At 44.6% G+C, this 14,691-nt stretch overlaps 1 protein-coding gene across 1 annotated transcript; it reads left to right on the forward strand.

The window, feature by feature from the left end:
* Positions 1–1,199: 1,199 nt before the first annotated feature.
* On the forward strand, positions 1,200–9,467 carry PRSS23 (serine protease 23). The gene is made up of 2 exons (XM_050896589.1): positions 1,200–1,233; positions 6,268–9,467. The coding sequence occupies exon 2, from the start codon at positions 6,281–6,283 to the stop codon at positions 7,397–7,399; it is 1,119 nt and encodes a 372-aa protein (XP_050752546.1). The 5' UTR covers positions 1,200–1,233; positions 6,268–6,280; the 3' UTR covers positions 7,400–9,467.
* Positions 9,468–14,691: the final 5,224 nt, after the last annotated feature.

The following is a 14,691-nucleotide window of genomic DNA, read 5'->3' on the forward strand; positions in this document are numbered from 1 at the left end:
CTTTTTCCAACCATCTGTTAAAACCTTTCCACAGACCCAAATGGGGTTGGTGCTAGGCCCAAGTAAATGCAAATTAGAAAAATCACGTCTAAGAATGTAAGATCCTGTAGTATCTCAGCTCCTCACGCAGGGTCTGTGCGTAAGGCAGAGCTTTTGCCATGCTTCAAGCTCTCCTGGTCCTTTGTAAGGGTAGCAGCGGGGTGAAGAGGTCAGTAGAAAGCAGCAAAAAAATTGATTCCTGTGAAATTGATATTTTCATTCTGGGGTAATGGTGATCAGCTGGGAATTTTGGCAAAACCTTTTGTGGATTTTTCTCGCAGAGTTAAAACACATTGCAGGATTTTTGCCTTCTTGGCTCCGGTTTCCTCTTTCCTTGCCAGATATCAGTATAAGGATTCAAGAAGGATGAGTAATTAAAACCCATGCAAAGAATGAGTGTGACAATGAAATTCAAATATTTGCCTGATGAGGCAACATAGGTGACAGACCGCCGAGCTCCTGGAGCTTATGCCCTGTGATGGCAGGAGGGAGCCTGTGGGTTCATGCCACGCCTGGGGACCCTCCGAGAAGGGACCTGCCATGTTGGGGACCTAGACGCTGGGGACAAAGAGCCTGGTGCCCTCGGGGCCGCGGAGGTTCCACCACTGCACCCTGAAACCTCCCACCCCAGCCCTGGGGTGGCCTGGCCATCCCTGTGGTGAGGGGATGGTGGCCCCTGAGCTGCCCACAGTGCCGGGACACCGCGAATAAAAACGAGGATGAGGAAAAAACCACAGTTTTCCTCAGGAAATAAATGAAAATAGCAGTAAAAGAGAAAAAAAATGGGGGTGACGCCCCACAGGGTGCACTGGGGCGGCGACCCGCGCGGGGAGGCCTGCGCGAAGGGACGGCCTCGGCCTCGGCCCCGGCCTCGCCCGGCGCGGGGCGGCGCGGTCCCCCGCGGCCGCGGGCGGACGGTGGGACGGGCAGAGGGCGCCGGCGCCGCCGGGAGCGCTACGGAGCGGAGCGGAGCGGGACTCGGCGGCGGCGGCGGCGGCGGCGGGAGCCACCTGCGGGAGGCGCCGCTCCGCCCCGCGCCGCTCCGCCCCGCTCGGAGCGCGCCTCTGAGGGAAGGCGCCCGGCGGGAGGGAGGGGGGAGGCGCCCCCGAGCCCCGCGGAGGCGGCGGGAGGGATGGGACCGGCCCCGCCACCTGCCTGAGCGGCTGCCGGAGACGCCGCCGCCGCGGGGAGCTGGTAGGTAGCGGGTCCCGCCGGCCGGGAGGGTGCCGCGGGGTGCGGGTCAACGCGGGGGACAAAGGGGCGGCGGGGAGGATGGCGAGGGCCGTTCTCGTCCCTCGGTGCCCCGGGGCCAGCGCCTCACCTGCCGGCGGGCGCGGAGCCGAGGGCAGCCCGGCGCTGCGGGGCACCGGCCGTCCCCGCCGGGCGCTGCCGCCGGCGGAGCTGCGGGAGCCGCTGTCCCGGCTCGGGGCGAGCCCTCCGCGCAGAGCTTAATTTTTAACCCCGCTCGCATCAACGGGAGCGCACCCGGCGCCGCCTCTCCGGCGGCGGGCAAACAAAAGGGATAACGCGGCTGCTCCCCGCCGGTCCCCGCTTCGGGTCCCCGCCGCTGGGGCGGCCGGGGCGGCAAGCGCCGCTGCTCGCTGGTGTCAGTGACTAACTTTGAAGGGGCGCCTGGTGAGGAAACAGCTGATAAAAAATTCGCCTTTGCTGCGTTTCACACTTGGGAGGCGTCAGAAGTAGCTCTCCGGTTGAGCCGCTGCGGTCCTATACTTTGATTCATCACCGTGACTGGGAACATCAGTATTTTGGGTTTTTTTAAGAAATACGTGACACGATCTCTTCAGTGAAGCGGTTGCTGGAGCCTGCGGCAGATGTTCGCCTCCTGCCCCGAGCGAGGTCCGAGGGGTCGGTAAGGTCCCGCCGGAGACCCCGCTTGCGCAGCTGCCCCATCACTCGGGTGGTTTGATAGCCCTGAGGTTGCATGTCCTTGCTTACAGCTTACTGTTTTATTCAAGTTGATCATCACTGTCCGCCTGTAACACAGTTTGCTCTTGTACAGTGAAACCGAAGCTGCTTTGCATGCAGGGAGAGAGAAAGAGGAAAGAAAGCAGGGCGAAAAGAGGCAGTAAAATTGTTCTATAGGAACTGGGCTAAGTGGTGAACACATGATATGATCCCTTTCCTCTGTGTGTGCGTGTGTCACTGACACATGTGTCAAAACACGCACTGTGCCCGTTGTATACGTTAACAGACACCCTTGGCCTGCCAGTATTGAAGTTCATTTCAGGTTTTCCAAGACATCTCTTCTTACAGCCCTCAGTCTAGAGGGTAAGGCAGTGTAACTCTCACACCACCCTCAGCATCACAGGCAGGCTGATAGAGATGTTAGATTTTAATGGTAGTAAGGCTTCTGTAATTCTGAAAGCGCGACTCAATTATTTTTGCTGTGTTTTAACAAGTTCTGTGACTAAGAAAAGCAGCAGAGGTATTTTGGCACGGCAGTGACAGTGATTTACTTCACCTTTATAATTTGGTTTGAGGCAGGTTTTTCTCTCTTACTCTCTTGGTTTTCTTTCTTCATTTTTTTTGCCGTGTTAATCATTCTGGCTTCTAGCACTGTGGAAAAACTTTCTTCATTTCAAAATGTAATGGAGACTGTTCGGTTCACGGGCTTTCATACTGGATGGTCCAAGATTTATTGTTATTTAACCGTTCTATTACAAGAACCACCCCTGAAGTAGTGAACTCTTCCAGAAAAATTACTTGCTTATTAGAAAATGATTCATGTCTGTCCTGAACAAGGCAGTTCTCTTTCACCAGCATCTATCTCAAGGCATGAATGCCTATAGCAGGCAGGAAAATGTGTCTGTAAAGTGTTTTAGTGGCGTGGGGAGCCCCAGGGTAGCTGTCACTGTTTCCATTCTCTAAACAATTTTAATGCCATTAGCAAGGGTGATTATGTACAAACCGCTTTCTAGGGGGTTCCTAGGCTGGATATCAGAGCAGGGCTTTGTACTGAGTCAAAGGGTGGATTGAGTTTATGACACAGTTTAAATAGAAACAGAAGAGCAGTACTACAGTAGAGCAGCACATCGTAATTCATTCAGTATCGTTTTGTGGTAGCTGTTCAGGGAAGTACTCGCTTCTTACCAGTTTGTTCAGTTTGAGAACATCTTTCAGGGTCACCCACGAGTAAGTAGCTGAACATAGAGAGTGTTAACACTGGGTTTTGCAGGTTTTTGGTTTTGTTTTAAACAAAAAGGAAAAGAGAAAGGAAAAGGAAAGAAGAGGCTAACTGCTAGGTCTCTTTAAATTTAGACTATTTTTTAAATGCCTTAATTTTTCTGCTTAACCATTTATTTTTTAAGGAGGAAGGATCTACACAGAAGAGGTACTATGCACTAATTTGGCATTGTGTTATAAACAAGACATATTTATTCTATTTATGGCAGCCCAGAGCTGATTTAGTACCAGTTATGTCTCCAGATAAGACATAATTATGAAGACTTCAGTAAATGCCTTGGTTTGTGAGCACTGTTCAGCTTCTGTGATTAGGTATAAACTCACAACTGTATTTTATGGTTAGGTTTTAATAACATTTTAAATAATACAAAAGTTCTGTAACAGATGAAAAGGCTTTTTTATCCCATATATCTGCAATGTGATCATAGCACAGAAGGAGCAGAGGAGGGGTGTGGGTAGGCTTGCTCAGAGACATAAAGTGGAGTAAGTACCACTTTACAGAGCACAGCACAGACACAGATACCACCTTCTGAAGCCTTTTTTGGGGACCAACTCGAGTCCCAGCTCCTGTCTTGTTCTCTTCATAGGGCGGCTGCCCTCTACTGTCTAAAACTGCCTTTCCAGTGTTGGCGTTGCTGTAGTGATGATGCTAGGGAGATAAGGGAGGGCAGGTTGCAGGGAGGGGTACTTTCTCTTCTCAGCCCAGATGATGCTCTCAGAGGAAGCAGAGAAGCTGTTGGGCACACAGTCCCTGTGCTGACAGGCATGAGGGAATCTTGCTGCTTGTGCAAAGAACAACTGACAAGACACTTCTAATTTTCCCCTGCCAGCTAAATAAACCAGCCAAAGGCCAGCATTGACTCAGCATGAATGATTTTTAGATCCAAGAAGTGGCATGAGTGGTGCAATTTAGACAGATTCCATCTATCAGGAAAACTTCAAATGTAATTTGTGGGAATAACTTTGGTGTGAAGAAGATGAGAGCAGACTGCTTATAAATACGTGCTCTTAATGATGGGATCTGCTACCTGATGCACAGTGTAACTGTGTTTTAGTCTGTTCTCAGCTTCTAACTGGGAGACCAGTAAACATTTCTGTGTACAGTCCTCACTGCCACAAGTAGGACAGTTAACAGTTGATTTATACTAGTGTACATATTGTCTTTGTGGGGTTGGAGTGGTATCATTTGTCCCTGTTACCTTCTTTTTCTATGTTTTCCTAGTCGCTGTTATACAATGAGTATATCTGATATGCAACAAGTGTTCCCTGGGCCATCCTTATTCCAATATGAGACTATCTCATTTCATAGCTTGCAAAACCCAGCCACATCCAATATTAATCTCTGCCGTGGAAGGAGCCAGACAAGCTGATGGTTTTCCTTAAACACATAAGCAAGTATTTTCCAATTTTGGGACATCCAAAATTATGCAATTCTGCTTCATGTTTAAAATGGCCTGTATTTTCCAGCATGGCTTGCCTGTTAGGTATAAAGCAACACATTGTATAGAGCTTAACCCTTCTAGGAAAAAATACGTCCCTTTAAAGATCTCCTGTTTGTTAATGAAAAAATTACCAACAGAATGTCTGGTCACTTCTGGAAGAGTCAGTACCTGCCTCTGTGGCATCAGTTGTATCAGCTCTGTTCATCTATGTCTGTTTTTTTGAATGGAAATGTTTTGATACCCTGCATAAGTCAATTGATATTTTGAACATTGTGTGCTTTAATTATAACCCCCACTCCCAAAGAGGATGCTACCAGCAGTGGAAGAATCCAGGCCCAATGTTTGAGTTGGACACTTTTGGACTTCATCAGTCTGTAGCTTCCAAAGTCTTTTTTAGTGCAGCTTAGGGATGGAGTATTCCTACAAAAAGCATTGCAGAGAAGGATTTTTCTTTTTTATTCTTAGGTAGCTGTGGTCATCTCCTGCGTGATTTGCTTTGGTTTACTCATTTGAGGTATTTCAGGAATGACGCTGCAGTTGTGATCAGCGTAACCTCAGCAGGGTTTTAAATATGTGTAAGCTCAACATAATTGTGAAGTTTTGTTTGAATAATCTTTGTATGAGGGAGATCCTGCCTGCCTTCCTGCCCGGGGCGCAATGCCTCCTGCAGCGATTCAGCTGTATGGCTAATTTTCAAATAAACTGAAGTTACACATTTTCTTGACACAGTACTAGTGCACGCTGTTCTCTGCAGTCTGAGGCACTCTGCCTGTGGTTCATAAACACATTTACAGTCCCTTTTGCCTCCCTGTGCTCAGAGGGGGTTGGTTTGCATTTCTAATTAATTGAGTTTATAAAGGAATAACCCAGTATGTTAACTGAAAATTCCCTCAAGAATTGTAAACTTACTTCATTAGCTCCCTCATCTAATCATATCACCCTTTTTCATGTAAGCCTAGGGGAGAGCGAATGCTATGTGGAGCAGAAACCTTCCTCTGGTATGAGTTGCAAGGGGAAGCAAGTCTCCTGTGCGGTCATGTTCTGCAACCCAGCTCCTGTTCAGGTTACCTTCTTTGTCCACCCGCCTGTTCCTACCATCAGCTTGATGTCTCTGGCTAAGACAGCAAATGGTGTGAGGTGATTTAAGGACCTCTCTCAGTGGAGTCAGAGAGTAGGTGGGAGCTTTCAGAGAATACTGTAATCTAGCTGAAGACAGACAGATTTACTCTTTGCAGGAGCTACAGTTTCTGAATGCAGGAATTTACACAGAGTCTGAATTTTCTTTACACCGTGCGAAGACAAATACTATAACTTCCCACTGATGTCAACTGGGAGTTGGTGGCTCAGCACACCTAAGGGTTAAATGTCCTGTGTTTCAGTGTTAACCTGGGACGCTTTTTTCAAGATACAGGTTAAAAGGCATTAGTTTAGCACTGAGAAATGTGAACTACTTAATGATAGTTGACTCCATTCAAATCACTTGACCCTTATTATACTTGGTTAGCAAGCCATTACTTAGCAAGGTAGATTAATCTTGCAACATGTTTGGGTGAGTAACTGGACTTCCTTTTGCTTTCCACAGACCGGCATTCAGAATGGCAGGCTTGTCCACTTTAATCCTCCTTTTGTGTGCTGCTAAAGATGTGATGCCCTCCAGTTCTCACTGGAAGCCAACTTGGCCATCTTACAGAGTTCCAGTTATCTTGCCACAGTCGACTCTTAACTTGGACAAACCGCAGTTTGATGCTGAAGCCAGACTGGAAGTGGTATCTCCCTGTGGCCCAGCGTGCCACAAAAGCTCTCCGCTGCCAACTTATGAAGAAGTGAAGAACTACCTGTCCTATGAAACTTTGTACGCTAATGGTAGCCTCACTGAAACTGAAGTGGGCATATATATTCTGAGCAACAGCGGTGATGGGTCTCAAGGCAAATCTCGAACTAAGAGGCAGATCTATGGCTATGACAGCAGGTTTAGCATTTTTGGGAAAGACTTCTTGTTGAATTACCCATTCTCCACATCGGTGAAGCTATCTACAGGTTGCACGGGGACACTGGTGGCTGAAAAGCATGTTCTTACTGCCGCTCATTGCATCCATGATGGCAAGAGTTATGTCAAAGGAGCTCAGAAACTGCGGGTGGGGTTCCTAAAGCCCAAACTGAAAGATGGCAGCAAAGGGGCCAATATCACCAACTCAGCAATGCCTGAGAAAATGAAATTCCAGTGGATCCGAGTGAAACGGACACATGTCCCGAAAGGATGGATCAAAGGGAATGCCAATGACATAGGCATGGATTATGACTATGCCTTGCTGGAGCTGAAGAAGCCTCATAAAAGAAAGTTTATGAAGATAGGTGTGAGCCCACCAGCAAGACACTTGCCTGGCGGCAGGATTCACTTCTCCGGCTACGACAACGATCGTCCGGGAAACCTGGTTTACCGTTTCTGTGATGTCAAAGATGAAACGTACGACCTGTTGTACCAGCAATGCGATGCCCAGCCGGGTGCAAGTGGATCTGGGGTGTACGTGAGGATGTGGAAGAGGCAGAATCACAAATGGGAGCGTAAAATTATTGGAATATTTTCAGGCCATCAGTGGGTGGACATGAATGGCACCCCACAGGATTTCAATGTAGCTGTTCGCATCACACCCCTCAAATATGCACAAATCTGTTACTGGATCAAAGGCAACTACCTTGACTGCAGGGAAGGATAAAGACAATGAAACTCCTTGAAAGCACTTAATGACTGGTTTTAATTACTTATCTGAGGAAAGGCTAGACTTCTGCTGCAAATGTGTGTGATATGATCTTGTAACATCGGGATGTGATATATAGCTTTCCAAGCAAGCCACCTTGTTCTTAGGACAGGGGCTGTGTGGTGCTGTCATTACAGCTTGAAACTGGGGAGAAAGGAACGTCTGCTGGGTGGGGAAGGAGCAGGTGGACTTGCTGAATTTGCAGCTGAGCAACTGAAGATTAATTAGGGGCGGATCAGTAAACAGTACAAAATCAGAACCGTCTCCAAAGAATCTTATAAAAGGGACGCTGTTGACTATCTCATGCCTACAATGTTTGTTTTAATAAATCCTAGGATTAGTAGAAATGCTTTGATCTGAACTTTTAAAAGAAAATATTTCTATGCTGTTGGGGGCTGAAGAGGGGCATTTAATGGTGTTTGCAACCCAAACATTACAGCTTTGTGTTCCTGCATGAGAAAGGGAGTGTGAAAAGGGCAAGGCATGCGCTGTGGGAGATGAATGCCACAGAAATAGCGTGAAGGGTAAATAACTGCATAACACTTCTAACTTTCTTTCATCCTGAGTCATTTGAGACTTTATTAGTAACATAGTTAAGAAAAATGCTTTTTCAGCAAACAGACCTTGATGTTGCAAGGACTTGACTGTGAAGATGATGTTGGTCATACAAGCAGTGCCATTGCATCGTGCTTTGGGAAACACAAATCATACATGGGATTAAATCTTTATAGCAGCTGGGGCAAATCCTTACACCTAGCAGGATCCCTATGAATATACTATTACAGAAAGCGTATTGGGACAGAGGCTTGTTTTCTGTTATGACCTACTTAGATCTTTTAAGGAAAATCTCATGTCAGCAACTCAGATTTTCAGAGGGGAAGCCTGTCTTTGGTCTTGCTGGCCATCTGAACTGCTGCCTGCAAAGCAGGTAAAGGGGAGAGCAGGACAAGGGTTCTACTGAATTTTCCCCCTTTTTGTTGAAGTTCCATGCTGTTCTACTTAAAAATACACCAGGTAGAGGGACCCTAGATTTATAAGTGTGTCTCTCTCGTATCCCTTTGACAGTGTAATTTGTACGGCATCTTGACTTATGTTTCTTGTGTTGTTTGCGGTCGGGATCCTCCTCCCCATCAAATTGTTGAGTTACAAATAATTCTTGGCAAATGCACAGTTCAGTAATTCTGCAGCTGGAATAGAGCCACATTATAGGGTGCATTCTGAGTTTGCTATGCAGCGATGCTCTGCTGTCTCTTATAGATAACAGTGGCTTACATTTTTACTATAGCAGAATTGGAGTTTAAAACAAGAACTGTCTTTTATAGGTAGTATCAGTGCAGCCAAATACTTGTAGCTCAGCAGGCAGCATTGGGAAGTCAATGGGATCTGTACAACCAGTGTTTCTCAGGTGGATTGTGCCACTGTATTGCAGTAACATGGTTAAGTACATGCTGGCATGCCAATATTTTTTTTTTAAATAGGAGGATAGACGCTGGCTCCAGTTCCAGTTTCTCTTCCATCCATCTCTCACTGTCTCCTGAAGCTTACTGAGTTGCCCGTGGCACTTGGTGTTGTGGGACAAATGCAAGTCACTGGTGTGAAATGGCAGAGCTGGGAGGGAATGAATCTAAGCAGAGCTTCCCTGTGCTATACAAATACAAGGAAAATGTTAATTCAGCTAAGCCTTTCTTACACTCTACTAATTACTATGGCATTTGTAAACATATGCCTGATGGTGCTTTATCTTTGTGATGGTGTTGGCTCTAGTTCTGAAAAACGTTTTTTGCTAGAGCTGCCTATGATTATTATTTTTATAGGTGCAGCGTACAAAAACATGGACCCTCATGTGGGCTTTTGGTGCACTCAGATACAAACAGTTACTAATGCTTTGAAATATGAATAATCACCATATGTATCTGATGGTCTTTTTCTGCCTTTTTATTTTAATTTCCTTTACTCTATGGCTGTTATCTGGAGCACTTTTGTTTGAATGTATCACAGTGAATAAAGAGAAGTTATGGAATTTCAATGCAGGCATTCTTGTATTTGTACTATACTTGGGTTGCACTTCCAATCTCATTTCAGTTACTTATTTGTAAAGACATTCAGGTACAGAACAGATTTATTAATATCCTCAATGCTGTTTATTTTCCTCCAGTTTTCTTTTGTCCCCACCTGTTAGAAGTTTTTGGGGTTTTTATTTCAGTAAGCTTAATTACTCTATGTCTTTGGGCAGTAATAATCAATCTTAGCTTTTGTATGATTGTTGCAGTTCCAAAGCCAGTCATGAGCTCAGATTAGTTAAAACTGAAAATAACCTATTAGATTAAAGAGTCACATTTTTTAAATTAACTTTAGGGTTGATGATAAACTATGGCAGAATTTGAACCAGTCAGTATAAGGTCATAAATCAGGTCCATCTTCTTTTTCTTTTAGTTGATGCAGTAAGAAAAAAGTTCCTCTGAAGCCAACAGTGAGACCCACAGTTTTTTGAGGAACACTGGAGTGCAGAAATGTTCTACTTTTTGATTTGGGAATTGCTACCCATACACCTTTCCTGATTTCTGGATGTGCACACTACGACACGTGGGCTTGAGAACATCAGTCCTGGCTTATGGGACATATTTCCCATTCACTGGTCCTGTTCTCAACTGCTTCGTTGGATGGTAGACTGAGATCTTTTTTCCTCTCGAGATGACTGGCAGAGTGGAGTTGTGCAGAAGGCAAATGAGCTTGAATAATGTGAGCAAGTTTTAAAAAAAAAAAATATATGCAGCAAGTTTAGTGTAATCAGGGGTAGGAGAGTCTCTTTCTACTGTACACCCTATGCAAACATTCCAGATTGTTTTTGGAAAGAAAAGGCAATCTCAGATAAAGTGAACAGAATTGTTGTGCTACAGCTCAACGTCGTTTCACCTGGGCCCACCTGAGTTGATGGTAATTTTGCCAGCATATTCATTCAGAGTGGGGTTGGGCCATTGCTAGGCAGGTTTGGAAGTTGCGTTCTGAGTATAACCGCTTTGATGCTGTAAGCAGGGCTCTTTTAAAACCAGACCTTTAAACCATGAGAAAGATAGCCATGCAGCCAACATAGTTCATCAAGGAAACACAAGTAACTAAACTGTATACAGGCACGACACTAGAAATTTTATTGTCCAGCTGATCATGACTGCCGATAACCTGCAGAACTGAATCAAGTGCCTCATTATTCTTGTATCTTAACGCAGGACAGCAGATGGGTATAGAGGGGCTGTTTTGGTTGTGAGCGGAAAGGATTACAGTCTTCTGCTCCTGCATCTTTAAGAGCCTGACATATGAAAAATTCTAGTCAATGTGATATAAATCCCTCGGAGAACAGTGCTGGAGAGGGAAACTGGGGTCTCGAGAAAGCACAGACCATGCCGAGCTCTTCCAGAGCACACAGTGAACTTAGCCTACTGAAGACTGCAGAATATCATCAAGTTTCTTTCTCAGAGGAAAAGTATTTTCCTTGCATCTGTAATTGTTTTGCAACTGAATTCCCAGGCCTGCCTGTTTAGAGGGCAGCCCTCGCCTTAAAGTTGCACGCTGAACTCCAAGCAAGTATAATACATGCTTGAAATTCTTTTCCGTGTTTCCACTTAATCTGCCATTTGTTAGCGGGTTTTGGTAGCGTGCCAACGCAATATGCAGAGGCCTTGAGAAGAGAAGCTTTCAAAGAGTGGATAAAGTATGATGGGTGGGTAAAAACTTCTTTGCTTTCCTGCAGTAAAAAGGAAGCATGGACAGAGAAGAGCAGCAGAGAAGAGTGAAAGGGCAAAGTGATACGTATCGCAAGAGCAAGATTCCTAGTGAATCGGTTGCTGTGTATACATGCACATGTATGGATATGCATATCTGTAGTGTTTTTATGAATAATACTGTTCATTTCCATTCCCTCTTCCACTAGGTATAGAAGAAAAACTTATGAGCTGAAGTACATTAAGCTTCTTAAAATCAGTGCGTAAATGCTAAATCTGAGGCCAGTGCGCGGCACCCATATATGAGAAGTTTAGACTGTGACTTGTCTATAGGTACACAAGAAAAGCGTATCCGTGATGTTAGAATTAGGAACCTTATCTTTTCCACCCAGAAGATGTTTTTTCCTGTCTTACATGGTGACTATTAGGTTGCACATGCTTTGTGCCTGCTGTTAAAGGGAGTGTGGGCTTTTATAGGTAAACAATTAAACAAGAGAAGAGAAACATCTTAGCATGCCCCAAACACTATTATCAACACTGATTATTCCCAGGATAAAATTATCAGTGATGCTTTGGGTGTGGATTGATTTTGAACTAAATGGGAATAGGTTCAGTCATGAAGCAGGCTCCTACTGTTTTTTAATCTAAAGATCTCTAACAATAATTAAGTGATTGTGGTTCAAGGGGAGACAATGAATGTTCATCTGCAAACATTTTATGGACAATGTTTATTTTTTTCACAACAAATTCCATTTAAAAGATAAGTATGCATCAGCAGAGATCTACAAGAAGTTAAACACTTCTATTCACTAAGCAAATAATCATGATATAAAATACTCCATTTAAATAGCACATATAATGAAAATATCTGATACGTGTTAACTGACATTTGCTCATTTGCAATTGTTTCAGTTTTGGAAATCACTGTTCATGCTGATTTGGTGAGGAGAGAGTATTTTTCTGGCAAGCCTGGCCAACTCCAATACAGAGAGCGTGTTCATGAAATACTGACATGTGGTGGGAGTACGAAGGTTGTTAGCTCTTACTGGAGTGACAGCAGTAATAAGGTATAATAAGTTTTTCCAGCTTATCCTAAACAATTTCCTATGACTATTTTATGCCACATTATCGTAGATTTGGTGATTTTCCACAGGTTGCATACATGAAGAAATTAATTTAATGATGATTTAGATTATTTTTTTTGCATCCCCTTACCTGTGCAGCCAGATGTATTCACTGCTATGGGCAACTCAGGAGAGGACAAAAATGTTCACATTTGCAAAAGTTCATTGAAGGCTTGTCTAACATAAAGTCCCACTTCTGAGCTGAAGTTGAACTATATTTGCCATCGTGCAGAAAGGCTTAGGTTTAAATGGGGTAGTTTAGATGAGTTTAAACCTGAGCTAGCTAGAAAACAGTTCCTTTTTGGTATTTTCCCACTGTCTTCATCCTTCTTTTTCTGTTCCTGCCCATCCTTGGAAAAGAAAACTTCCCGTGATGAAAAAGAATGGAGATCCTTAAAAATTAGGGGATAAGGTGCACTTCAGAAAACCTATTCAACTGGTATGTTTATGCTTTCCTGCTGCAAAGAGGGTGCCTACCCAGTGGCTTGGCTGTTCTGATCGTTCTGGGACAGGCAGGTGGTACTCGCTCTGGTTTTGACTGAAAATTTCCATCTGGGTCAAAGAAACCTTTCTGATAAAAACTTGTTTGAAATCAGGATGTTTCAACAAAGCTTTGGTTTCTGTGAATTGCTATAAAAGGCTATTTTTCTAATGAATTCCCAATCAGACCTCGCTTCAGTTAACTTTTCCTGTGGTGGTGTTCTGGTCCCCATGGGAAGGAGAATGCTGTCCCTGCTTGGAAGATGATATTATGGCTTATCAACAGCATTCAAGAAAATTCTCTTGTCCAAAAGTCATGTTTTACCTGAATCTATTGCAGTCTTGTTCATTCTGAATGGAGCACACAGGGGCTTGTTTCATTGTTGGTAGGGAAAGGAGTACGTGAGGAGGTATGCACCACTGCAGCACAGGGTCAACCGACCGTGGGACCAGCGGCTACAGAAACAGGTGGAACGACAGGGGTTTTCTGGCCTCCGCCATCTCACAAAAGCTTCACTCAGCAAAGAAGCGTGGGGTGGAAGAAAATGTCACACTGGGCTTCATCCCGCACCCACCAAAGTCTGCTATTGTGTTGGCTGGGAGCAGGATCCGTGCGCAAAGGGATCTGCCACATGGCTTAAATGTCACCAGTCGTGTGGGAGCACTTCTCTCCAGCCAGCCCTTCTGAGGGATCATTGTGGGCAATGAAAGGGCAGGAGAGACTTTTCCAGAGCGTGTGGGTGGGGTAAAAGCAACCCTTCATACTGGGAACGCATCAGATGTGCGGATAACTCTGAAACATCTTTTCCCTGAAATAAAGGGTTAGGCTGAGTGAGCTCTGCAGGTGGAAGCAGAGCAGCTTTGCTCAGCAGGACTCTTCCCCATGCCCAGAGATGTCTCTGGCTACAGCCAGGCAGGCAGGGGATTGCCACACTCTCACCTTTATGGATGAACCACTCAATACCTGCCACCTGCCTCCTGTGGGAACTAATTATTTAACAGGAAGAATAATAAAAAATGAGAGACTAATCATCTGAAACAAGCTGTGAGATGTGTTCTGTTCACAGTACCAATGAAATAACTGTTTACAAATGGGCACCCAGAAATACTCCTATTTTTTCTAAGTACATGTGGCCACTGCTGTTGTTGCCGGTGCTAAGAACCTTAACTGCCTGGGCTGGACTCAAGCTTGTAGGTACTGTGGAGACATCCGCATTAGAAATTCACATTTCCCAGGCTTCACCATAAAAACAGACTTTCTGTCTCCTTGTTTCCACCAGACCTCATGCAGGAAACACAATCCCCTTTTAAGTACATGATCTTGAGCTTTGCATAATGAAATATCTTTAGGGTATTTCTCAGTAATCGGCTCCCTGAGTTCTTCCTGTGAGATATTCTGCTGCTCTTCCCAGCTTTGTGTCATCAGCAAATTTCATTAATGTGCTCCTTCTTCTTGTGCAAATGTTGCTGGTGAATATATTTCGTTAAGACTGGCTAAGAGTGATGCTTGAGGAACTGCGCTTGTAAGCTCTCTCTACCCTGACAGTTCCCCTTTCAGCACCTTTTGTCTCTGCTTCAGCCAGACCCTTTTGCTAATAATTCCCTTTACGGCACTGTTTCAGTTGCTTTGCTGAAATCCAGTTAGATGAGGTCCACCAAAACCAATTACTATAAATTAAATTGTTGCTTGAGCAACGCTAAGAATCTGCAATAAATTATGTGCAAAATAGATAGCCTATTTCATCACGCTCACTTTAATCTTTATTTTAATGCTCACCAGAAAGAAATACTTCAATTAAGATTACAGTTTTGGGGCATAGCTTTTAGTGTAATATTATCAAAAAAATTGAGGGTCTTATGGGACAAAATCTCAAAATTATCTAGGTTTCAAGCTTAGGAAAAAGTTGTATACATTCATTTTTATTAAGCT

The sequence above is a fragment of the Gymnogyps californianus genome, chromosome 1 (genome assembly GCF_018139145.2).
Source record: "Gymnogyps californianus isolate 813 chromosome 1, ASM1813914v2, whole genome shotgun sequence".
In the NCBI taxonomy this organism is placed as follows: Eukaryota; Metazoa; Chordata; class Aves; order Accipitriformes; family Cathartidae; genus Gymnogyps; species Gymnogyps californianus.

Bases quoted from the DNA above. Each gene is read 5' to 3' on its own strand.
- PRSS23 (XM_050896589.1), top strand. From the start codon at position 6,281: ATGGCAGGCTTGTCCACTTTAATCCTCCTTTTGTGTGCTGCTAAAGAT.